The 26,792-nt window shown below is 41.5% G+C and overlaps 1 protein-coding gene across 3 annotated transcripts in view; it reads left to right on the top strand.

The window, feature by feature from the left end:
* Window positions 1-25,551, top strand: part of LRTM3 (leucine rich repeat transmembrane protein 3) — a 32,112-nt gene extending 6,561 nt beyond the window's left edge. For 2 of the 3 annotated variants that reach the window (XM_081552105.1, XM_081552106.1), the window contains one exon: window positions 897-25,551. In XM_081552105.1, the coding sequence (XP_081408231.1) occupies window positions 897-25,461 (24,565 nt within the window). In that variant the 3' untranslated portion in view covers window positions 25,462-25,551. The remainder of the gene's footprint in view (window positions 1-896) is intronic. The other variant, XM_081552107.1, reaches the window with a different exon arrangement.
* The last annotated feature ends 1,241 nt before the right edge of the window (window positions 25,552-26,792 follow it).

Raw genomic sequence — 26,792 nt, 5'->3', positions numbered from 1 at the left:
AGTCTTGTCCAACTCTTTGCAACCCTATGGACTGTAGCCCACCAGGCTTCTCTGTTCATGGAATTCTCCAGGCAAGAATACTAGAGTGAGTTACCATTTCCTTCTCCAAGGGCTGTTCCTGACCCAGGGATCGAACCCACGTCTCCTGCATTTGCAGGTGGATTCTTTACCTCTGAGCCACCTGGGAAGCCCTCCGTGATCATTGTTGTTATTCAGTCACCAATTCGTGTCCAACTTTTTGTGACCCCATGGACTGCAGCACACCAAGCCTCCTTGTCCCTTAGCATCCCCAGAGTTTGCCCAAGTTCATGTCCATTGAATCGGTGATGCCATTCAACCATCTTCATCCTCTACGGACCTCTTCCATGATAATTATTTTAACCAAAATTATGTTGAGAAGCATTACCCTAAAACGTAGGCTTTTCTCTTGATCAAAAACAAACAGCTGTTAAACAATGAGGACTTATAGAAAGCTATAGTTTATGGCATTGTCCATTGTTCTGTTGTACCTCTTAAATTTCCATAAGGATGTTTTCATTCTTGTCAAAACTGTAATACAGAGAACAGAAACTGATATTCCTTGTAAAAGGATATAATCTTAATCTGCAACTTTATCAAAATGGACAGTCAAAAGTAGACTTTTGGACAGATTTTTGTGGAAAAAAATCCCTCATTCTCCTAGACATGAAAATAACTTACTTCACTTTGCCAGTGGATTGATAATGAATGCAACTAGGCAATGAGTTATTTTGTAATGTGGATAATAACTTCCCAGCTTATCTCTACATTTAACTATGTTTTCATATACTATATTGGATTTCCTTAAATTTCAAAAAAAGTTCTTGTATGAAATAGGTCCTCAGTGACAGCTGACTCACTGTTTTCTTATATTTCAGAGTTGATGACTTTTCAGAGAGAACAATTGCTTCATCAATTATATCTGAAGAAAATAAAGAGTACTTTGAAGACAGCGTTCCACCACCAGATGAACCACCGCGGGCAAGTACCAGTGAAAGTAGATTTCGAGTAAGTCACTTTAGTGAAAGTCATATGACATCTTCAAATGGGACTAACTCATCATCTTTGTCACTATTTCATTCGGAAGTACAGGAAATTTTGCTAAAGTGTGGCAGGTGTCCTGAAAATGAACATGAAACAATACAGTTTTCATCAAAGAAATTATTTTCCATAATGAAAAGTAACAAATATAAAAATAGGACGTTTTCTTCTGACTTTAACTTTTCAAGAACTTCAAGAATCATTATAGAAAGTGAAGATCTAGATGTGGCACCATGCCCTCCTGCCCATCTGTTTCTTTCTAGAGACCAAGTCAGACTTCTGGAAGAAAATGTGAGAAATCAAAGCCCTTCAAAATCCAAAGCCACATTAGAGAATAAAACTACCTCTCTGTACTCAATCTCTCTAGAGCCCTTGATTCAGAATCAACATTCTGCTACAATGGACATTTCTCCCCAAGCACAAGCTTCTTTTTCCAGACAAAAGGATACTCAGATCCAGGGATTTTCCAAAGCCCAATTTACTGGTCAAGCCCACCAATTTTTTAGCAATCAGGCATCAGTCAACAGGCAGCCTGAGAGTGAGGCCATATACTTTGCTCTGCCTCAAGATTTGGTGAAGGAACCACTTTCTAGCAGCACCCAAGACTTCTTCCAGATCCCAGACATGGATAGGAGCCAACATCTGGTCCAAGTTCCACAGTCTGTTGAGACTGCAGATTCAGTCAAGGGCCTAGGGTCTGATACAAAACACTCAGACGAGGCCCAGGATTCTGTCTGGTCTGAAGATTCAAACAAGATTAAATATTCCATCCCAGGGCAAGACACTATTTTAAAGGATGCCAGACATCTGGTTTTACCTCCGAGCCCAAATTCAGTTGCTAAAGTGATGCCACAACTAGAGCATGTTAAGACTGAGGGCCAGAAACAAACTGCTTCCTCAACATTAAACCAGGCTCCTGCATATGGCTCACTGCCTCTCGTGACCAGGCAGAAAAACAGAAGAAAAACATCACGTGGTAAAAGTGAACTTAGCCTCAAAGATCCGCCTCAGAAGTCAAAGAAAACAGTGGCTTCACAGGTATTTCAGACCACGGCATGTCACACTTCAGAGTGCAGGCAGTTAAGATATGAGCATAAAACTAAGAAGAAAGAGTTACATCAAAGAAAAGGTGTATCAGGTATAGCGTTGCATTTTACGTATGCTTTCAAGCTTGTTCCTCCTTATATTAGGAAGTATTGCAGGAAAAGACAAGCGAAATTCACTCCAGGTTTAACAGAATGTAGAGATTTTCTGCCGAAACAAGATCAGTCACTATGTGCAGAGAAAGTTAATTACATAGGATCTGTTGAGGAAAAAGGAACCACGGGGGGTACTGAATATGAACAGCAGCATGGCAGAAACAATAAAGAGCTAGAAAACATTTCCCAAGAAATCCCATCTCAGCTAGAACAGGTTTTCATGGTCAATACTTATCAACAGAAAGCACCTTGTCCTTCATTAATAGAAACAAACTGGATGAATAAAGAGTCTCTTGAAGATCCAAAGGAAATGGATATTGCAGAGTCTTGTGCCCCACATAGCGAAACAACATCTGACCTGCCTGTTGCAAGGCAAGAGACACCTTTAGAAGAAGCCATATCAGAACTTTTGCAGAAATGTGTTTCCTCTCCCCAGATGGAGTCAGACAGAAACATGAAAACACGGGAGGACCTACGAGGTACAGAGAATTCAAATCCTGCCCTTTCAAGCAGAGAGGAGTTACCAGCTAGTGTATCAGAAATGCAAAGGTGCTTCTCACAGGGGAATACAGACAGAAAAGATCCTCTTGAAATTGTTCTGGAGTCTTCCGATGTCAACTTGTTCATTTCCCTAGGAACCAAAAAGCATAAAAGCAGTGGACAACCTGCAGGTGTAGAAATTCAGGAGAGGCCAGAAGATGTAACTGAGGAAAAGAAAGCATTAAGAGTTCACGTGATGGAAGAAGATGACAGAAGTGGAAGTGAGGAACTCAAATGCAACACTAGAACCAACATTAACAGTATGCAAGATGAAAGAACATCTGCTGCGTTTCACAAAGCCACTCATGCTGCCCTTTCTTTCCCACCTCATATGAAAATGCAGAGTGGATTAAAAACCAAGATGGATACATCAGAAATAGGATTTCGTTTTTCAGCAGTAAAGCCAGACGAATTACCAGATGACAGGAAAATATATTTTTCCTTTGACAAGAACTGTCTAGTTAAAAAACCACAAGGAGACGACACAGAGGAAGAACAACAGGCTCCACAAGAAGCAGCTTTGCAGCTCACGCCAGGTTTCAGGTTCAGCCTACGACTACAGCAGAAGCCCACATATGTCAAACTGGAACTAGGCCAGAGTAGTTCAAAAGGTCGAACCATTCAAAATAAAGAGCTCGACGTATACCCACAAACTCTCTCTACAGAGACGACTGTGGGGACTAGCCCATGCCCCACGATGGATCCATTTCAAGTTGAGGTGAAGCAAAGCACAAACAGACCTACAGGCAGGGGAACCACAGACCCAGTGCGTCCTCTCACCGTGTTTGAGAGCTTGCCAGTTTTAACTGAATCAACACAATGTGGTGTCCCTTTGGGTGGAAGCCCTGAGAAGTACCTGGATGCTCAGATTGCAGAAGAAAAGCAGGACTTAGAAGGAGTTTTACCTGAAGTTGCCCTGGGGTCTTTCCATAGGCATATGCCTCCTTTATCAAATTTGAAAAGGAAGAAAATCAGAAAAAAAATAGCAGAAACCACAAATGTACTCGGTTTCAAATGTGTAATTATGAAAGTAAAGAAGCCACCAAAACGTCACAGGAGAAGATTAAGAAGCAATTTCAAAATCATGATTAAACACATACTGCAAGATAAAACCATGGCAGATACGCTTCTGAATGTTTCTGACCCTCATCTGTCTATTTTGCCCTATGTTAGAATGCACAGCAGATTAAATGTAGGGAATCACAGTCATACCGAGCTAAAAAAAGAGACATCAGAAGCTGAAAGAGAAGAAGACTATTCAGATATTATTAATAAAGGAAGTGACTCTGGAAACACACTAGAAGCAGCTCAGTTGCAGGATAAAGTGAGTGGGGACCAGGAAGCTTCACCAGAAGCAGTCCTTGAGGATCGCTGGAACCTCAGATTGGATGAAGATCCAGAGAAAGAGCTCAAATCCATGAAAGAAATTCAACAACCAATCACATTTGCAGAAATCATGGCAGAGTCTATTCACGTGGCCACAACAGGTCCAGTTCATGTTGAGAATATGGAGAAAAGCCTGACAGCACCCACAGATTTAAGATGCGCTGCAGATGATTCTGACATGTCTCCTCCCACATCAGAAAAATCACTGATTGGAGACCCTTTAAACCAAACAAGAGAAAGTGATGTATCAGATGATGGAAGTGATACCAGGGAAACAAGTTACTGTTTTGCAGCAATGAAGGTGGAACGACCCAAAGACTTATCAGCAGTTTTCCCAAAGAGTTTTAATTGCCACATGCCTGTCTTATCTCATTCTAAAGTGAAGAAAACTAGAGGAAGATTTTCAGACATAGAATGTAGAGTGAACTCCAAGTCTGTATCTATGAAGGCACTGAAGCCATCCGTTTCACAAATGTGTGACATCACAGGTCATCAAAGAAAGAAACTGGAATCTGACTTTAAGGCCAAGTTTGAAAAGATAGGCCAAGCTAATGGACTGGAATATGAATTTCTAAACACCCTTTACTCTCCTGTACATAGCAGGTTACAAGGAGAGACAAAGAGCTTATACCATGTTCAGGCAAAGCTCCGGGGTCTAGCCAATGAAGAGAGACCACTGTATGTTGATTTTTTTGATGAGAGTAATGCACTCTGTGACAGAGAAGAAAAAGTACAAGATGTAGAGGAAAAGGAGCAAAAGACTTTGCTAATCACGGCTCCGCAGCATACCCAGTACCTCTGGATCAATGGATGTCGAGGAAAGGAGACTCACCTTGCCAAACCAGACACAGGCCTGCACCGTTTAACACAGGAGCAAGATACACAGCACCAAACATGCTTTAAACAAGCTGGTTTGCAGGCTGATGTCCAAATGGGTCCTCGAGAAGCTAAGGAACTCCTGAAGACCAACAAACCAGAAGATGACCTAACAGCCCCTGTGGGTCTAGAGGTTCTACCTCCCGCGGCAGGGAACTTATCACCTGTGAAACTTTTGAACATTCCAACAGAGTGTGGTGTAGCCTCTGGTGGAAACCTTACAAGGGAACTAGGTTCTTATTCTGTGGATAAAAATTCAGAGTTACCAGAAAGTTTGCAAGTGACCTTCTTGCAGTCTTCTGATTCCGTTGATACTTTCATTTCTAAATCTCAAAGAAAGAAAAACACACTAAAATTAGCAAGAAAGCAAACAACAGTGAGTCGTAGATACAGAGCTATGAGAGAACAAAGCCTATCCGCTCTGTGCATGCTCCCTGGCAGGCAGAGAAAGGCACTGCAATGCAAGTTTAAAATGAAGAATTTACAGCAAAATAAAAACACAGGAGATGTGTGTTCACCTGTCGTTCTCTCCAGGGTACCTGTTTTGCCGAACACCAAAATGAGCATTGGATTAAATGTGGAGACAGATACACAAAGGATAACAAGACTTGATCATATGCAAATGCAAGAGAAATCACCCAATGAAAGAAAAGTATGTTGCCCAGCTTCTATCGATATGAGTAGTTTATCTAACAGTGTGAAAGACAGGAAGGAAGGGGCAGGGGAACAAGATTTACCAATTCCAGAGAGTGGCCAAGGCTTCATATTCAGTGCATATCAGGAGCAGGATCATGACCTTATCAAATCAGATGAGGAGCTGAAACGAATAGGAAGTATAAATATCCAGGTACAACCACAAACACATTTTGCAGAGAGTATTTTGAGCTCTGCTTCATGCCCAACATTGGATCCATTTCAACTGAGAAAGCTAGAGAGTGACGCTAGGTCTTTTCCTCCAACGTCAGGAGAAGCAAAGTTTGATGAAAAAATATTTTCTGCAAGAGAAGGTGGTGTTCCATCTGAGACAAACCATCAAAAGGAACAAGCTGGTGGTACTGAAAAGGAAGAGAAGGTGACTTTAGATTTCTTCATGGCTGCTTTATCTCTATCTGAAAGCAAGAGAAACTTCAAACAATATTCAGACATGAAAATCTTGATGAATCCCAAACGTGGAATTTTAAAAGCAAAGAAACCACCCATTTCACACATGCTCAATATCAAGGGTGCTATACAAAATCGTAGGAAAGAATTGGGATATAACTTGACCACCAAAATGGGACAGGTGGGTCAGGGTACAAAAATGGCAGATGGCAGGGACTCCCTCCTGAACATCATCCCTGCTATGAATAGGTATAGTGACCGAGAAGAGGAAAAAGACATGTTAGGAGAAAAAAGACTCAGTTCTGAACAAGTAAAGCAAAATATACCGTCACACGAAGGGAATGTGACTCCAGATGACCCCAAAGAAGGTGATCTTCAAGATGAAGAAAGTAAACAGGAGATGTTACTAAAAGTAATTCCACAGCACAGCCAACATTTCATACACTGTTCAGACCAGACGAAGGAGCTTGAGCTTCACAAACCAGGAATCAAAGGATGTGGGAAAACTCTGTTTGTTACCAAACAGGACATCCCCCAGCTCACACAGCCTGCAGATCCAGTGCAGGCAACACAGCCAAAGAGAAGCCAGCAGACACAAAACGGCACAGTGTGCTCAGCGAGTTCAAACCTTCCTCTTCTAAAGTCGAATGAATCACTAACCAGTCAAGTTGTAATTGATACAATGAAATGTGGTGTCCCAAGTGATGAGAGCCACACAGGAGAACTGGTTGATCATGGTAAAGAGGAAAAGTCAGACTTTAAAAAAGATCTACAAGCACCTGTCCCTGAATCTTCAGCTACCGCCGCACCTGATCCCCCTGAACCTAAACAGGGAAGAAAGACATTTACATGTAGAGCCTTAAAAAGTAAAATGAGTCCCAAGGGTGTTGTTATGAAGGCAAGAAAGGCACCAATGTCGCAGATATTTAACATCCCTGGGAATGGCTCTTTGAAAACCCTCCCTTCGAAAACCCTGCGATCACAGATCGTTGAGTTTTTGATTGAGATAAAATACTCTGGGGCACTAGAAGATGTTACTGCAGAGAGAAAGGAAGGAGGAGCCCGAGAACTGCTGGCAACAATGCTAGAGTTCTGGGATGCAGCCACACTTGCTTTACCTGTGTTGAAAAGAGAGAGAAACCACTCAAAACTTACAGACAAGAGAAATAAAATGAGTCCCAAATGTATCACTTTGAAGGCAAAGAAGACACCAATTTCCAAGACATTTACTGTCACAAAACGTGGTGCGCCAAGCCGTGCTAGGCAATTTGAAGGCAAGTTCAAAACCATGAGGAAACAAGGTCAGTCATTGGCAGCTACCATGCTGAATGCCACTTCCTCTCCCATGTCGGTTTCACTGGACATGAAGGTGCATAACAGAATCAAAGTAGAGACGGACATGCCAGGGAAGACCAGGTTCCATCCTGAGCTACAACGGCAAGGACACTGGCCAGATGGAGGGAAAGCCTGGTGTCCCTATTCTAGGGCCAAGAGGAAAAACGTCAGAAAGGAACTCAAAGGCCACGGTGGAGAATTAGCATCTCGGAATTTCCAGCACCTCACTTTCCGTGCTCATCGTATGAAGGAGCCTCGCTTTGTGAAATCAGATCTCAAACAGAAGTATTCAGCAAGGGGAAAAATCCCAGAATCACTAACCATAGCGGAGGAGCTGCAGCAACACACATTTTTCACACAAACTGTCTTGCGTTCTGTGTCTTGCTCTATTTTGAAATCACTTCCATCTGAGAAGGCACCACAAAGGACAAAAACACAGCGATCAAGGATTTTATCTCCAGCGACAGAGAAATCACTCGGTGAATCTTTAGCTGTTAAAGCACCAAGTGACGTCCTTTCTGAAACAGACCCAACAAAGGAACCTGCTAGTTCTAGTCCAGAGGGAAAGAAAGAATTACAAACGGATTTACAAGGGACAGCCCTACAGTCTTTTGGTATCTCCAGGCTGGCTTCATCTGAAATTAAAAGGTTGAGAAATGTAGCATTGATCCCTACATCTCGGACTGGGGAAGCCCAGATGGCATCAGTTTTGAAGACAACTAATACCACTAGTCCCAGCGCCCCCAGCCATGGAAAGGAACTGGTCTACACCTTTGATAACATGGCCAAAGAGTTATCTCAGAGTATGTCAAACATATTTATGAATAATTTTTTTTCACCTACACCTGTTTCACCTGCCACCAAAACACATAAAAAACTGAAAGCCAAAAAAGACCCAGTCAAAGTCAGTATTATACAGCTAAAACCAGAGGACAGGAAAAGACTGTGTAAAAGATGGAGTGCCTTGGGCACCACATCTGAGTCAAGATGGCAAACTGAAAGAGAGGGAAAGAAAGTTGTATTCGAAACAGGTCTACAGTTCCTGAGTAGGACAGCAAGTAGAAAAGATGAAAATACGCTTGTTACAGAGCAAGACATGCAGCAACAGACACTAGTTTCAGGAAATTTATTGGCATCTCCCTGTTCTCCTCTGATAATTGCATTTCAAACTGAAAAGGTGAAGAAGAACATCCCACCATATACAAACATACTGCATAGAAAAAGTGAAAAGATTTCATGTGTAAAAAGAGGGAAAGCGATGTTCAATGGTCTTTTAATTGATGAGGCAGGGTGTAGGACTCCATCTGCTGGGAATCCCACAAGGAGGCTGGATGCTTCCTGTCCAACTTCCCTACAACCTGAAGAAGAAGAGAAAGACATAAAAACTCAGGAAGTAACAAAATACACAGCTGATCAAAATATCCCTCTTCCCAAGTCAGGGATCTCAGCGCTTGGAGGTGCATGTAATGAAAGCTCTAGAAAGAAAGTAGGTGATTCTATTGTCAAGAAACATAAAGAGTTGCAAAGAGATTTACCAACAATATCCACAATGTCTGTTTTGTCTAAATCTAGGAGGCAGAAAAAAGCACTAGAATTTCCAGGAAGGAAAGATCTTATGGGTCCCAGATATGTAACCATGAAGGCAAAGAGGCCTCTTTTTTCACAGGTGCTTAATATCACTGAGCACGGTCATCAGTACTGTAAAAAGAAACAAGAATGTTATTTAAAGTCTGTGATAAAAGACAGGCAACAACATAAAAGTATAGCTGATGAATTTTCATCTCTCACACCTGTTTCAACGGATAAGATAGATATTGAAATTGATAGCACACCCACAACAGGGACAGATCAACCAAGAGTACAAACACACAACCACACCTGCCCAGAGATAGAGAAATCACCGAGTGTTGGGGAAGCATGGGAGGCCAATTTGATTGATACACAAAGCAGATCCAGCAACACAGGGAGAGTGAGTGTGCCACATGAGAAGGAAGAGGAAAATGTCCCAGAAATATCAGCAGAATCAGTTCCACATGAGAGCCAACATCTCTATTTCACTTCTCATCATGTGAAAAATCTTGGCCCTTGCAAATCAAAACCTAAACTGGATAGTTCAGAAGGTAGAAGTACTTGGAACCTGTCTTGTGCGGCACAAAACATGAGGCAAGAAGAACACGTTAGAGAAATTATTTTAAAGCCTGTCTCTAAAAGCGTGATGACTCTAATTCAAGTCGAAACACTGAAGAAAGGTCTTCATATTCAAGAGGAAATCCAACACATGGCAGATCTAAAGACCCCATTTCTAGAAGCTAGGAAATCAGAGACTGGTTCCTTACACTGTGATGGTGTCTGCGATGGAAATCCTAGGAGGAAACGAGATAGTCCTATTTTTAAGAAAAAGGCAAGGAGTCAGAGTGACTTAGTAAGATCAGTCTCAAAGCCTTTAGATTTCTCCAGCCTTGATTCATCTGAACCTGAGAACCAGAGTCACACAGGAGAGGCTGTAGGCAAGAAAAGTACAATGAGTCCCAAGCAGGTAACTCTGGAGGCAGGGAAGCTACCAGTTTTACAGGAGCTTAATAGCGTGAAGTGTCTTACCGGAAGCCATAGAAAGAAAAACCACAAACTTAAGAACAAGGCAAGAGAGAAGCAATGGAATGAAGGTGCGAGAGAGACATTATTCCATGCCATCAAGGGAGCTAAGGGTCCACCACCCAAGTTAGTGACTGATAAACTCTCATTTGATACAGCAGTGAGGGACAGTCTGGATAACCACAGAACACTTCATAAAAATCTAGGGTATTTTGTTACAGAGAAAAAGGCAGAGCTGGACAAAAACTTAGCCACACTTCTCCTGGGGCCTTTCGATTTATTCATGCCTGTTTTATCCGACTCTGAAAGCCAGATAAACACAGTGCAAGAGAAAATCATACTGAAACGCAATTTTTCAGTGATGAAAAAAAAGGAGCCACTCATTTCACAGCTATTTAAAATCAGTAGGCAATTTGCCACAAAACAGAGGACAAAACTTAGATCCAACGTAGAAACCAAAATGAAAGAGATGTGCTCAGGTAAAAATGCAACTGATATGTATACAAGTGCCACTTACTTCAAAGTGGGTACCTCCGACATTAGAAGGCAAAGCAGATTCCAAACAGAAGCAGGCAGAGTGTCAGGGTTTAGTCCTGTACAGCCAATACACACGCAGTTGTCAGTCGAAGACAGAGTGGTTTTACAGTCACTTAATGCCGCAAGCCCTGCTACTTTAAGCATTAACAAAGATCAGGAGATAGATACAGAGAGAGAGAAAGCTGTGTTAAACACAGACCTAAAATCTACAGATGCTTCTCCATCTATTCCACCACATTTAAAAATGGAGCAGTCACCTAGCACCTCGGGTAACTATGAAGAATCTTCTGAAAAGAGAAATGCCCTAAAGAAAGCCAAAGTTATGCAGGAAAAAGAGTGTGCACAACAGGTCTTGTTTGGAACACCTTCACAATATACCCAGTCATTTGAGTTTCTACAAAAGAAACAGCAAGAACCATGTGTCTCAGGAAACATCCAGAACCCTGCTTATGCTTACACACCTCCGTACCCCCAAATCCTAAACCACCAAGCTCAGGCAAAAGTAGCAGGTGTAGAAAACACTGTGCATACTGAACAGGTAAAATTGAAGGCAAAGAAACCATTTGTTTCCCTGATGTATAACACAGCAGGATACGGAACCCGAAGCCACGAGAAGGAAACAGGGTGTAACACCAAGAAGCCCGGGTTCCAGCAAGATAAAACTGAGATAGAATTCTCTCTGAATACTATTTGTGACTCTGGGTCTACTCCACCTCAAATTCAAGAGTTGATGGAAGTGGAAAAGGAGAAAGGCAAGCCACCAAGGCTGGAGAAATCGCTGAACACAAGACAAATAGCGTTTTCACAGTCCCTTGCTAAGAGTGCCAAATCAAGAAATAAGAAAACCCTGAGACAATGTATCAGAGAGCAAGAAGAAAATTGTCAGATTGCTTCACTGGACATCTTCCCACAGTGTAGATATCGATTCATGATGAGACAGCGACTGAAGAAGGGCCCCACCCATGTCAAATACACAGTAAATTTGAAAAGAGAAGCATATCCTGGTCAACCTTCACCAAAGAGAGAAAGCCGCTCCACTCCATTTGACATCTCAAGAGTTAGGTTACACACAAAACGCCAATGCCTCATCGCCCTGGGAGTAAAGGAGGGAGACAGAGACAAGGCCCCACCTCCAGTGTCAATTCCACAGAGGACAGAAGTAGCCGAGAAAACAGACATTTCTTTAAGTTCAAAAGGACAGAATATGCGTCTTCCAGAGTCAGATGCTCCTCAAGAGAAGACTTGCAAGGAACAGGAACTGCTGAAAGAAGGAAGTAATTCAGGGACACCGGTGGAGCCTACTTTGTACTCCATTATGGAAACCCCTCATTTGGAAAATACCATTCCAAATCAACTGGGCAGAGACGGCTTAAGAGAAACCGATACCCTCCAAGGTTCAAAAGGACAGACGTTTCTTTGTGCAAATGCAGAACCCTGGCAATATACACCTGCAGTGGAGATCAGAGACGTAAAACCAGATCCCATTCCGGAACGTCTCATGGATTCAGCATCTTGCCCCAGTGGGGAACTTCTTCATGTGAGAGGGGCAGGAAATGCAACAGAGAAAGAAAGTGTTAGTGTCCCTGTTATTTCAGACGTCAGTCTATGGGGAACCGAGTTGCCAAAGTTAACGAACCTTCTATTAACATCAAATGAACAGAAAACAAACTGCTCCAAAAAAGGGAGGACAGAGCAGCAAAACAGTTCTAACCAGAAGAAAGGAAATCTTCTGGAATTCATTTCCTCTTGCATATTGCATCAACTGCATATTGAAAGGCGAAAGAAAGAAGTCTCAGCCAGAGGAATGAGTTCAGCAGTTTTGAGCCCAGCGGTCCAGAAAGCATCAAACACAGTAGATATTCCAGTGGATCAACCTCCGTGCTCAGGAAGAAAAGAACATCAACAGGAAAGTACATGCCAGGCTCTGCCAACATCTCTTTCTCATTCTATGATGGATATATTTCAGATTAAATTGCCAGGGGTAATGAAAGCAGCAAAGGTAGTAGATAGTCCAATGCACCACAATTCAAATACAGAAGGAATTGGCTTGCCTGTTGCAGGAACAGAAGAAGAACAACCAGAATGTGTACAACGTGTTTGGCCAAATCTTGCTTCTGATCCTTCGAGAGATATATTATTTCAAAGTAAGATGCCGTATGAAAAGACGGCATCAGAAGTAGTTAGCACTGTGGAGTATACTCCAAGTACAGAAGGACTTAGTTCACATATTACAGGAAAAGGAGACCAGCAAGAGAAATGGATGTCTGAGTCCCTTCCAAAGTCCACATCCCACTCCCAAGCAGGTCTCCACCAAATTAATACCTCAGGGCAAGAAGTAAAGTTTGATGACACAAGTAAGATGCATTCCAAATATTCAGCTCCACAGGCTAAGGAAGCATTAAAAGGAATGGATGTTATTGTTGGATATACACAAAAAAGTGAGAAAGGACAAAATTTACCCAGCATGGAACAAAAGCAGCAGCACCTACTGATTCCCTCTGAGAATTTTCCCTCCCTGAGAATTCCCTCTGAGCATACATCTTACCCTCAAAACAATCCCTGGCTCCTACCACATTTAATGCCTCAGACAAAGGAAGCATTATCAGAAGTAGGTAATGTGTCAAGCAGGACAAAAGGCTTAGACTTGATTTCTAAAGAGCAACTAAATACTCAACGTGAGTGTGGCCTGGAATGGACTGTACCCTCAGCTCCTCCAACGCAAATGACAAGACAAAATACAAGGCTGCCTTTAGAATCATCCAGTGAAACTGCAAAATATCAGAATGTCTCATTGCTGAAAGGAAAGAAATTATTGGATGGGGAGCAGGTAACTGATTCAATAACAAATGTTAGCTCCCCCAAGCTAAGTGTTAGAAAGAAGGTGCACTTATGTAAAGCATGTCGAAAAAAAGTACAAAAAGAGGTGTGTCTACCTGGATTTTTTTCACATTCTCTTTCTATCCATATGCCTCCTTTGCCTGAAAATAAAAGACAGAAGAATGACCTAAAACAAGGAGTTGAGAAAGACACAGTACACTCCCAAAGGACTTTGGAGAAATTTGTATTTTCAAACATATTTAATACCACTGACTATGATGGCCCAGGCAACAGACCAGAACTGCAGAGGAAGATAAAAGAGAAAACGGTAAATTTGAAACATAGAAAGGTTAAACCTGATTTGGTTGTGACAAATGTATATGAGTCCATCCCTTCTCTCAAACTGAATATAAAGACAGCTGATGAGATTATCTCAAATAATGTAAAACAAATTAAACAACTTACATTACATAGAAAGGAGGTTAGAATAAAAGGAGTCAATGTGAAAGGAATACTGGATCCCAACATTATCTTGAAGGCAAAGAAACCATCACAATTACACATGCTCAGGGAAAAGGAATTGCCAGGGCAGTTGAACATTATAAAACAAGAGAGCGAGGGGCAGATAGGCAAAAGTATATCAGATGTGAAACTGACAAACTTGTTTGCTTCCATACCATCCCTGTCACCACTTGGTTTGAATTCAAGAACAAAAGGAGGAAGAGATACGTCAAGAATACCACAGAACTGCCTTCCACCACTAAAGCTCCAGGCAACATCAAATATCAGGAAAGCGTCATTTGCAGAGTCAATTAATAGAGAGAGTTTAAGCAACGTAATAGAATCAAAACATTTCCCACAGAAAAAGAGGGAAGATGGAGACAATATAGTGTATGTGAAAGACAAAAGGGGCTGCAAAAGGGCCACTTTTAAAAGAAAGAAAAAACTTTTTAAACACACACCGCATGGAAACGAACCACAGTGGAACAATAAAGAGCAAGAGAAAATGATGCAGGAAGATGAAAGTGATGGAAATGTAGTTCTGAATAAGCCCCATGCCTCCATTCCATCTTCTTCTCACCTGGAGCAGGGTCTCGGAGGAAAAGAAGTGGCATCCACACGAAGAGGATCATGGTTCTGTCCTCCATCCCTGGCCCTCCAGGAACCGTCAGGTGCAGTGATAACATGTAAGGAGCCAGCTGATGATATCTTAAGCAATACAGCAAGATCAAAATATATGTCACAGAAAAACGAAGACAAAGTGGACCCGGCTTTGGAAGAGATAAGGCATCCCCAAAGAATGCCTCTGGAGGCGAACCAGTCTCCAGTTGCCCAGGAATTGCAGTTGAACATCAAAGAAGAGGAGGAAAAGATACAGCAAGATAAAGGTGAACAAGCTGGGATCCAGAGACAGTCTTCTGTTTCCATCTCTTCTCCACCTTACTCTGAAGTGGACACAAGAAGGGAAGGAGAAGCAGTCACGCTAAGAAAAAGAAGATCCTGTTTTCTACAGCCCAAACTCCAGGAGTCATCAGATACGGGAAACACAGCAGATGAGACGTCTGTTTCTGGTGATGTCTCAAGCAGTGTAAAAAAAGCTAAAGAACATACAATACAGGAAGAACAGGAGAGAGTTAACATGGAAAAAGTCCTACTTTTGAAGAAAAAGAAATCACCACCTTCACAGGAAATCCAGTTGGACATTGAAGAGCAAAAGAAAAAGATACAAAGAATTCAAGGTGAACCAAGTGTGATTTTGATCTGTACTTCCAGGCCTGCCACTTCTTTTAACTTGAATACAAGAATAATAGAAGCAGATGACAGAGCTGAAGTAACAAGATACTCTTGTTCAGAACTACCCCACCAGAAATCACCAGATGCAGTGAAAAAAGCGAATCGAGAGGCAACTGAGACAGGTATCACAAGCGGTGTACAAGCAGCAAATGAATCTATGCCCCAGAAAGGAGAGGATCAAAGAAAAACAGCCAATCTGAATTATATGAGGTGCTCCAAAGAGACAAGTTCCAAGGCAAAGGAGTCCCCACTTCCACACGTTCCCAGTAACCCTGGGAGCCACAGCCCCCGAACTAGAGATGAACCAACAGACAGGAGAGAAAACCCGGGACGTGCACAGGAAAGAAAAAGTGAACTAGATGCGGTTCTGACAGGACTTTGTCTACCTCAGTTTACATTAAACAAAGGCGAGAAAGAGAAGCAAGGAGCTCTCAAATCCTGTCTTCCACCATTATGGCTCAGGAAGTCATCAGATGCACAGTTAAAATATACAGTGTCACCTCTGAGTGAGATCTCAAGTGATTCAAAAAGAACAAAATACATGACCCAGGAAGAAGAGGATAAAGCAAAGGTTTTTGTGAGAGACTCAATGCATCCCAAGTACTTAGCTTTGAAGGCAAGGAAATCCCCACTTTTCCATCTGCTTGAAGCAAAGAAACTGCAGGTGAACATTAAAGAGCAAGGGAAAAGGGAGCAGAAGGGGAGAAGGGACACAGTTGTGATTCTGAGCAAAATCTGCCCTTTTGTCACTTCTTCAACTCATCTGAAATCTGACACAATAAAAGAAGACAAAGGTGGTCCAGGAGTCCTAAGGCATTCTGTGCCACATCTCAAGATCCAAGACTCACGGCCTTCAGTGCAGAGAGCACCTCCAAAGTCCACTGATAGAAAGAAAGAAAAACAATATCGGCCACCAAAAGAAAGGGGCAGAGCACACACAACAGCTGTGAGAGGCTCGGTGCGTGCCAGGGGCTCCGATTTCAAGGCAAAGACATCACCCCCTCCTCGTGTGTCCAGTGTCGCGGAGCCTGATGCTCTGAGTAGGAGAAAGGAAGCGTGGCCAAGCACGGAGGAGAGCGCAGAACAGGGGCAGGGGAGAACAGGAGACCCTGATGTGACTCCAGCAAAAACCCCTCTTGCCTTGCCTTCTCTGTCAGACCGTAGACTGGATGCAGGAATCAAAGAAGATAAAAACTTGCCTGCAGTCACGGGATTCTCTCCACCATTGCAGCTCCTTGAGTCATCAGGCGCAGGGAAAATCAGATATGCAGATTTCAGTCAAGGTATTAGCTCGTGTAATATAACAGTAAGGGCTAATGGACGTGTGTCATATAAAGAGACAAAGAACAGAGTAAAAAGAAAAGACGAGAAGGATAGAACACACCCCAGAATCACAGCTGTGGAAGCCCAAACATCCCCACTTACACATTTACTCAGTAGAAACAGACTGCCTTTGAATGTCAGAGAGCAAGGGAAGGAAATGCAGGATGGCACTGGTGAGCCGGAAGTGGTTCTGGGGGAAACTCGTGCCTCCTTACCTTCTCCATCTTACCTGAGACAGGACACTAGCAGGAATGAAAAGAAAGATACAAAAAGAATAACGCGATCCTGTTTTCCACCACTGAAGATTTATGATCCACTCAATCTAAACACAAAAGCAGATGCTAAGTCATTTGATGGTTATTTGTTAAAAAACAAAGCTAGACTCAAAACAGATAATGAAGACAGAATGCTTCCAATATCTGTGCATCAGAAGGCAAAGAAATTACCACTTTCACATAGATGTGATACCAAAGAATCACAGTGGAAAATTAAAAACCAAAAGGGAATGGTACAGAGAGAGGACAGTGAACTAGTTACAAGATTGAAAAACATCTGTACTTCGTTACTGACTCTACCATATCTTAAATCTGATACACCAGGAGGAGAGAGGTACATGATAAGAATCACAAAATTGCCTCCCCCACAAACAGAGTCCAAGCAATCATCAAAATATGCTGACACCAATGAGGGAGAACTTTCAAAAGGTATAAAAATATTAAAAGAACACATGCTGCAGAAAGAAGAGGAGAGAAAGGAAAATGTGGATAGGAATAGTAGAGTAGACCCCCATAACACGGATTTGAAAGCAAAGGAATCACCTATTGTACTTACTCGCAATCTAATTGACCTTCAGGGAAAAACTAAAGGGAAGAAGGAGGACAGAGTAGAAAGAAGAAACTTTGTGTCTCCCAAACATCAAGGAAAAGAGATGCAGGAAAGTAAAGATGAACCAGGTATGGTTCTAACCAAATCTTCTACTTCATCCCCATTTCTCTCTGCCCTCAAATTGGATAAAGAAGTACAAGTTGATGATGAAACACTAGCATGGATAAGGTCTATTTTGTGGAGAGTATCATATGGAGGGGAATTATATACAGACACAACTAGTGGTGATACCACAAAAGATGCTCAAAACCTGACCAAATCTTCTACTTCATCACCATTTCTCCCTGCCCTCAAGTTGGATCAAGAAGTACAAGTCAGTGATGAAATGCTAGCATGTAGAAAATCTGCTCTGGGGAGAATGTTGTATGCAGGAGAAGTAGTACATACAGAGACAATTAGTGGTAAAACCACAAAAGATATTCAAAACCTGACCAAATCTTCTACTTTATTCCCATCTCTCTCTGCCTTCAAATTGGATAAAGAAGTTCAAGTCAATGATGAAACGCTAGCATGTAGAAGGTCTGTTTTGGGAAGAATGCCGTACGTAGGAGAAATAGTACATACAGAGACAATGAGTGGTAATACCATGAAAGATGTTCAAAACCTGACCAAATTTTCTACTTCATCCCCATCTCTTCCTGCCCTCAAATTGGATAAAGAAGTACAGGTTGATGATGAAATGCTAGCATGTAGAAGGTCTGCCTTGGGGAGAATTTCATATACAGGGGAAATAGTACATAGGGGTTCAATTCATGGTGATACCACAAAAGATGGTCAAAACCTGACCAAATTTTCTGCTTCATCACCATATTTCTCTGCCCTCAAGCTGGATAAAGAAGTACAAGTCAATGATGAAATGCTAGCACTTAGATGGCCTGTTTGGGGAAGAATAGCATATGCAGAGGAAACACCACATACATATTCAATTAGTGGTGATATCACAAAAGATGGTCAAAATCTGACCGAATTTTCTATTTCATCACCATCTGTCCCTGCCCTCAAGTTGGATAAAAAAGTACAAGTTGATGATGAAATGCTAGCACGTAGAAGGTCTGTTTTGGGGAGAATATCAAAGGGAAGGCAAATGATACATACATATTCAATTAGTGGTGATTCCAGGAAAGATGTTCAAAATGAGGAACAACCTATTCCTGAGAAAGAAGAGAGGGACAGAGAAAAATCAGTAGATAGGAGAGGTGTGACACACACCAAATATATAATTTTGAAGTCCAAGAAATCACCTTCTTCCTATGTGCTCCACAGATCAGAATTGCATCTGAACCTTGGAGGGACAGAGCAAAAGAAACAGGAAACTCAAGGTAAACTGCCTGGTAAGATGGTGAGAAATATTTATCTTGCCACACCTCCAACTAAGCCGAAATTGGACAAAGGTACACAAGTAGATGAAGGAAAGCTTGGAATTAAAAAACCGTCTCTACTTCCACGAATGATTTCAGCATTATCAGATGCAAAGAGGAGAACAGACACAGAGGGAATTAGTGGTGATGTAATAAAAAGAAAACAATGTATGTCAGAGAAAGAAAAAAAGCTTGATGTGAAAAATGTAGATATGAGGCTACGGATCTATCACAAAAAATCAGCCATTTCACCAATCCCAGATGTCCTTAGTACAAAGGAATTTGTGTTGAATGTTATTAAAGAGCCAGGGGGGAAAGTACACAAAGATAAAGATGAACCAAGTATGGTCCTGACAAGGACTTTTCTCTCTATCCCTTCTGCACCTCTTTATTTAGATTTAGGGAGCAAAACAGACAAAGACACACCAGGAATCACAGGATCGTCTCGTCCACAGCAAAATCTCCAGGAAACATCAGATACCCAGAAAACAGCAATTAGAGAATCAGCTGCTGGTGAGAGGGAAATTGTTAAAAATGCAGAACGCTCAGTGCCAGAAGAGGCCATGCAACAGTGGACGTCAAACTTTGTGATCAGTGTACAGCAAAGGAGAGACCCTCTACAAGTCAAATCTGAAGGAGATGTGAGTCGGTTACTTTCAAATTCACAGCACGAGGACTTTTATGTCACAGGGTTTGGTACTATAAAAAGTGGGAAAAGGCTAGAATGTTTCTTTACAGGGTCAGAGGCTCAGCAAGAAAAATACAAACCAGAAACTTTGGCTGCAATTCTTTCCTTCCCCATTATGGATCTCACTAAAATTGAAAATCTGAAGAAACAAACAGAAATAATGAATAACTTACACCATAAAATAAGCCCGCATGTTCTAGTTTCACTACCAAGGAAACTATCCAAGGAAATATATGCCACACTTGGCTCCCCTGTCAGTTCAGAAGGATTTTCTGCTTCAAAGCAAGATGTCCACCACCAACAAGAAGTTTTATCACAAGCATCTCCAGCATCTACAGATGTATGTAAACTTGATAAGCCAGAAGAAGATAGACAAAACAATGGAAAAACAAGTGAAATGTCCCCTCCCAAAGTGTTAGCATCACAGATAAAGGAGTCCCTTGAGGAAATGAATATCACAGAGTCAGATGCACTCCAAAGTGCAGATCAAGAAATTGTCATGAGAAAGCAAGTGGTGCTGCAGTCTGGGAGTGGACAAAAGACCCGAGTGGATTCTAGTCTTTCTCTGAAAATTCCACTTCAAAATGTAAAGCAAAGGACATCATTGGAAATAGATGTGCACAAGCTAACTACAGTGTGCCCTGGAATACAAATGCTACCAGGAATACAAATGGGTATGACAGAGTTTGATGCCCAAAGAGGGAAAAAGGAGCAGACATTGCTTGTTCCAGATAGAGAGGCACGCCCTCTAGAATCGCTTCAGAAGTCTGTTTCCTCCTGGACTTTTCCACTTCAATCTGGAGATGTGGGGGGAAAAAACAAAACTGACACTGGCTCTACTGGAAATCTGGAGCAAAAAAAGTCAGAAATGAGAGAAGGGATATTAAAAATAGATACAAACATAGCTGTCCATCTAGAAGAGGACAAAATAGAAATGCACAAACACACCATTGTTAATCTGGAGGAGGAGACAATAAAAATGGACACAAGCAATTCAGTAAACCTGAACACGGCATCTCTAAAGGCAGAGGAACCTCAAATTAAGACTCAGGTAATCACTCCTATGGCAAACAGATGCCCGATCAAGCAAAAACATAAAAAGGATCAAGAAGTGTCCAGTTCAAAACATAACATTCAACTACAAAAAATGCTTCAAAAACATGCTCTGGATTCATTTTATGCCTATATTCCTCTTTCTCCCAAATTTGTAGGCCAGAAAGGCAGATTAACAATAGCAGACTTGAAAAGAGAATTGAGCCCCAAATATTTAAATACGAAAACCCAAAAGCATCCAGTTCTACAGATTCTAGGCAATACGGGACGTGGTACTCCAAGCAATCGAAAAAAATTAGAGTATGACTTCAACAAATCAAAGAAAATAGCTTTGAGGAGAGGACATGCCTCAGAAATATTTATCAAAAGTCTTTCTATTTCCACAATGAGTCAATTTCAGACTAAAGGATCAGTAAAATCTCAGACAAACCTAGAAAGTGCAAAGAGAACCCGTATTTCAGAATTCCAGAAGAAATCACCAAATACTAGTGAAACTATGAAGAGGGACAGTTCAAGCATTGTAAAAGAAGGGAACCAGAATTTTACAAACACAGTTCCACAGGATTCTCAGCCTTTCATGGTAGACAAACAACAAATGCACAAACTTCCTAATATCAAATCAGAAGCAAACCTCAGCAGTGAAATAAATAAAACTTTAGCTCCACAAACAAAGGAAAGGGTTGTTCCACACCAGGATATCTCAAGGATTGTAAAAGAACCTGACTTGCTTATGATCGGACAAGAAAAGGCCCCAAAACCCATTGAAACACCTACAGGGTGTCTAATCATGTCTGAAGATCCAAAGGAAAATGTGGAAAGGATCGTAAAAGAACCTGACTTGTTTAACGGTGGACAAGAAAAGGCCCCCAAACCCATTAAAACTCCTACAGGGTGTCTAATCATGTCTGAAGATCCAAAGGAAAATGTGGAAAGGATTGTAAAAGAACCTGACTTGTTTAACGGTGGACAAGAAAAGGCACCAAAACCCATTAAAACTCCTACAGGGTGTCTAACCATGTCTGAAGATCCAAAGGGAAATGTGGAGAAGATCATAAAAGAACCTGACTTGATTATGATTCAGCAAGAAAAGGCACCAAAACTCACTGAAACTCCTACAGGGTGTCTAATCATGTCTGAAGATCCAAAGGAAAATGTGGAAAGGATCGTAAAAGAACCTGACTTGTTTAACGGTGGACAAGAAAAGGCCCCCAAACCCATTAAAACTCCTACAGGGTGTCTAATCATGTCTGAAGATCCAAAGGAAAATGTGGAAAGGATTGTAAAAGAACCTGACTTGTTTAACGGTGGACAAGAAAAGGCACCAAAACCCATTAAAACTCCTACAGGGTGTCTAACCATGTCTGAAGATCCAAAGGGAAATGTGGAGAAGATCATAAAAGAACCTGACTTGATTATGATTCAGCAAGAAAAGGCACCAAAACTCAAGGCACCAAAACTCACTGAAACTCCTACAGGGTGTCTAATCATGTCTGAAGATCCAAAGGAAAATGTGGAAAGGATCGTAAAAGAACCTGACTTGCTAATGGTTGAACAAGAAAAGGCCCCAAAACCCACTGAAACACCTACAGGGTGTCTAATCATGTCTACAAATCCAAAGGAAAATGTGGAAAGGATCGTAAAAGAACCTGACTTGTTTAATGGTGGACAAGAAAAGGCCCCAAAACCCATTGAAACACCTACAGGGTGTCTAATCATGTCTGAACATCCAAAGGAAAATGTGGAAAGGATCATAAAAGAACCTGACTTGTTTAACGGTGGACAAGAAAAGGCCCCCAAACCCCTTAAAACTCCTACAGGGTGTCTGATCATGTCTGAGGATCCAAAGGAAAATGTGGAAAGGATCGTAAAAGAACCTGACTTGTTTAACGGCGGACAAGAAAAGGCCCCCAAACCCCTTAAAACTCCTACAGGGTGTCTGATCATGTCTGAGGATCCAAAGGAAAATGTGGAAAGGATTGTAAAAGAAACTGACTTGCTTATGGTTGAACAAGAAAAGGCACCAAAACTCATTGAAACACCTATAGGGTGTCCAATCACGTCTAAAGATCCAAAGGAAAATGTGGAAAAGATTGTAAAAGAACTTAACATGCTCATGATCAAGCAAGAAGAGGCACCAAAGCTCACTGAAACTCCTACAGGGTGTCTAATCATGTCTAAAGATCCAAAGGAAAATGTGGAGAAGATCGTAAAAGAACCTGACTTGATTATGATGGAGCAAAGAAAGGCACCAAAACCCACTGAAACACCTACAGGGTGTCTAATCATGTCTACAAATCCAAAGGAAAATGTGGAAACTCACATGAAAAGTACCCTAAATATGAACAGTTCTCCTCCAAGGGCAGAAGAACCACAAGATGAGACTCAACTATTTGATACCTTGGGCTGTGACTCGCCACTTGAGCATAGGGGTCAGAGTGAACCTGCAGGGGACACCGCCATACAGAAGGTCCAGCAACAAGAAACTTCTCTAGGAACTATGCCTTTTCAAACCCAAGTTAAAGATAATGAAAGAAAAACAGTGGGATATAGTCCAAGTGCAAGAATTGTGATTCCTCTTTGTGAAGCAATTAAAAATGTCCTTGACTCCCAGATAAAAAACATGATCCAAAACAAGTTTTTTCCTAAAAACCTTGAAAAAGTAAAAGACAATAAACCTGATGATTGGAAGTCACAACCTTATGTGAGGGGTCCAAGTACAACATCCATGATAATACATCCTGAATTGCAGCCAAAACCTATTTTAGAAAATTTTACTTGCAAAGAAAAAATCAAGCTCATGAATCATTTAGAGTCAAAAGCATCTGAAATAAGACTGAAGTTGATACCAGAGGTGGTAAAACGATCCTTCCAAAGGTTCAGCTTTTATCAAAAATTGGCTATTTCAAAACATAACAGTTGGAAGCTCTATCCAAGACACAAACAAATGTTCTTTTTGCCTCTAGAAGGGATTGATACTATAGAATTTAACCTAAAACACAAATTCCAAAAAGACTCACCTCCTGTCAGTTGTATGAAGTCACTGATTGTTAATGTTTCAAGAGGCAGTGAAGAGGCAGTGAACATTACAAAGTTAAAGAGAATAAAAGAGCTAGAAAGTGGAGCACCTTCATTGACTTCTGCTAGAGAGAAAACATTGCCTCATATTCTCCAGAACTGCTCAGTAGGAGAGAAAAACAAACTCCTCATACACTTTTCCAAGAAAACACTGGAGATTCAAATGAAAGCCTTTCCCAAAATTGTAAGGGAATCTTATACAATGGCCAATACTCAGGATGGAAGGAAACCTTTATCTAAATGTGTTCATTCTGCAGTCAAAGTACCAAAACGAAAAAACAGAGTTTTGTTACTTTTTGAGGAAAACTCCCTTCATCAAATAGATCTTGATATACAGTACAAATACCTTCGTTTTCTCCTGGGTTCTCCAGTTGCAGGGATGTTCCCTAAGCCAATTGCATTTCCCAAACATAGTCTTAAATTACAGACGGTTGCAATATGTAAAAAAGTAGACAACAGTGGGGAAAGCGGCAGTCATTCCATTGATACACAACCGTTAGAACATATCCCTTTCAAAATACAAAGTTTCCATGAAAACTCATCATTAGTCAGAAATTTCTTGGCGCCCACCCAGGTGTGCGCCCCTGATCCTGATCAACACAGCACAGTTCAGAAAGATACCATGGCTCTTTCTAAGTTAAAATCTCATGTGACTCCAGAAAAAGATAAACAATGTCATGTATGGTTTCAAGAAACAAACACATATGAACCCGTTGATTCAAAGACTCAGAAAAAGGCTCAGGATGCAGGTGATTCCCATTCAGTTCAGAATTTTGAAGATTTTACTGACAGTCAGACAGATATCGAGAATTCAGATAACTTGGAGGAATGCTCAGCTCATGATGTACATGAGAGTGAAGACTGTATCTTTTTAGATGCCACTCCTTATTTAAGTCAGGAAGCAGAGAGAATTCTATTTGAATTACAGAAAGGCATACCTGTGGAAAATCTCTACAAGAAGAAAAAAGTCAAAATGTGTTTGAAACCACTGTCCAGTGAAGATTCGGGTTCCCATCATATTAGAGGTCATCGACAACATTCCTCAATTGTGACACCCCATTCTTATGAATCCCATAAAAGCAAGACACACAGGTTATCCTCCTGTATAACACCACCTTCTTACGAATCCCACAGAAGCAGGAAACATAGATCGTCCTCCAAAATGACATCATCATCTCATGAATCCCACAAAGGCAGGAAACGTGGATGGTCCTCCAAAATGCAGCCTCCTGGCCTGTGGCGTCACAGCTCCTTAAATGCCCTTGAGGTTCCATCTGTATCATCTTCTGTTTCCTTCAATGGGGAGACGCTTTCACAGACTACAGTCAGTGGGAAAAATTCTTCTTTAGTTCCTTTAACAGAATCCAATATTAAATTACATCTTGCAAAAAGCCAAGACAAACCTCACAGGCATTCAGAAAGCAGAGAAAGAAGGAAGGCCAAAATGGACTTCTTTAGAAAGAACAACTTGCCTTGGGAATGTGATGACAGTTGTACGAAGTGTAAAGAGAAACACACAAGAAGGAAGGATGTGAAGGATTATGAATCAGAAAGACTGGATTATTTACCAAGTAAATACAAATCATCAGCAAAACCTCATCGAGAGGATATCAGCTTCCATCCTGAAAAAACACAAAACCAGCCATTTTTTTATGCCTGTATCCCAGCAGACTCGCTGGAGATTATACCCCAAACCATTCGCTGGACGATTCCCCCCAAAACTTTAAGGAAGAGAAACTTCAGAGTTCCCCTGGTGGCCAAGATTTCAACTTCTTACAGTATATGGAGTTCATCCAAAAAGTTGTTGGGATCGCTGTTAGAGTCCTTCAGCTTACTTCAGTAAAAATGATATTACCATTTCAAGATTCATCTCGAGAGGACAGCTGGTCGCTAAGATAATATTCTTCGCAAAATAAAATCATATTAGGTCAAATGGCTCGTTCGTGAAGTGCCTTCTAAACTGACACCCTACGGCAGATCTGTAGTAGAAATCTACTGTTCCGGGAGGGCGTGGTGGGAGAACGAAAGACTCTGGCTTTGGTCTAGCCATGCAAGAGGGCTCTCTTTAGTTTGTGCCGCCTCCTTAGAAGCCCCCAGAGGAGAAGCCCCCAGGCGCCAAAGCCCCCTTCCCACCCCACCCCACCCCAGGAGCTGCAGGGTGAGTTGGAGGCAGTGTAGCCCATAAATGAGGCTGAGAGGGAACAACCTGAAAGATAGGAGGACACAGATGCTAAAGGGAGAGGTTTCAAGGCAGCAGCGAGGGTTGAACAATGTCACGTGTCACAAGATGCAGGAGTAAAATACTGGCTCTGAGGACCCAGTTTCCTCTGATGACTTTGTCGTCACCCCCAGTGGCAGGCAGAACCCGCAGCATAGCTGGGGCAGCAACACGCTTGAGGACCCCAGACCCCACCCCCAGGCTCTTAGAGGCGCCGGAAAAGCTGAGTCTGCCCAGGGGCTGCTGGGAAGACCCAGGTATGCGAGGTTGAGGGTGGGTGGTGGTGGGATTTTTAGCACCATGTGAATTTTTTTGAATGTACTTTGTGCTGGCTTATTTCTAGCATGTAAATAAAATATTGGTCTCACTTGGGGAAAAAAATCTTTTTTTGCCTCAAAAATTCCATAACATTGATCATTTTATTTTATTCTTATCACCATTATATTCATGCTAGGGATAACAGTGCTCCTCCCTCTATTATAAATGCTGCTTGATCTCTTTAAAACACATTATTTGCTGTGTGTGGAATATTTGGGCATGCTTGACAGAAAATTATAAAACATTTCAATTTTTTTTTTTTTTACCAAGGAAAGTATCTAATTTTGTACAACTTACACAGAACTTTTTTAGTAATAAAAACAATGAAATTATTTCACTTCTTGATATTTAACAATAACAAGACATTAACTCCCCAAGACACGCACCTACAGCCACAGACTAGATTCTGTCATCAGTATACTGGTCTTGGCATCTTATGTGAGTCATGTCTGTTGGGTTTGACAATCAAGTTGAATATTTTCTTACTTTTGATTGTAGAGAATTTTGAACATACCCACAAAAAGGACAACAGTATAACGGACTTCTGTGTGCCCCTCACTCAGCCCTAAAATTTTAACCTCTAGTCATACCTGCCTCCTCTACTTCTCCATTAGTGTTTTGAAGCAAGTCACAGATAT

Source organism: Giraffa tippelskirchi, chromosome 12 (assembly GCF_054371585.1).
Source record: "Giraffa tippelskirchi isolate mGirTip1 chromosome 12, T2T-mGirTip1v1.2.pri, whole genome shotgun sequence".
Taxonomy (NCBI): Eukaryota; Metazoa; Chordata; class Mammalia; order Artiodactyla; family Giraffidae; genus Giraffa; species Giraffa tippelskirchi.
Note: the sequence above shows the minus strand (reverse complement) of the source record. Positions and strands in the feature narration are given on the sequence as shown.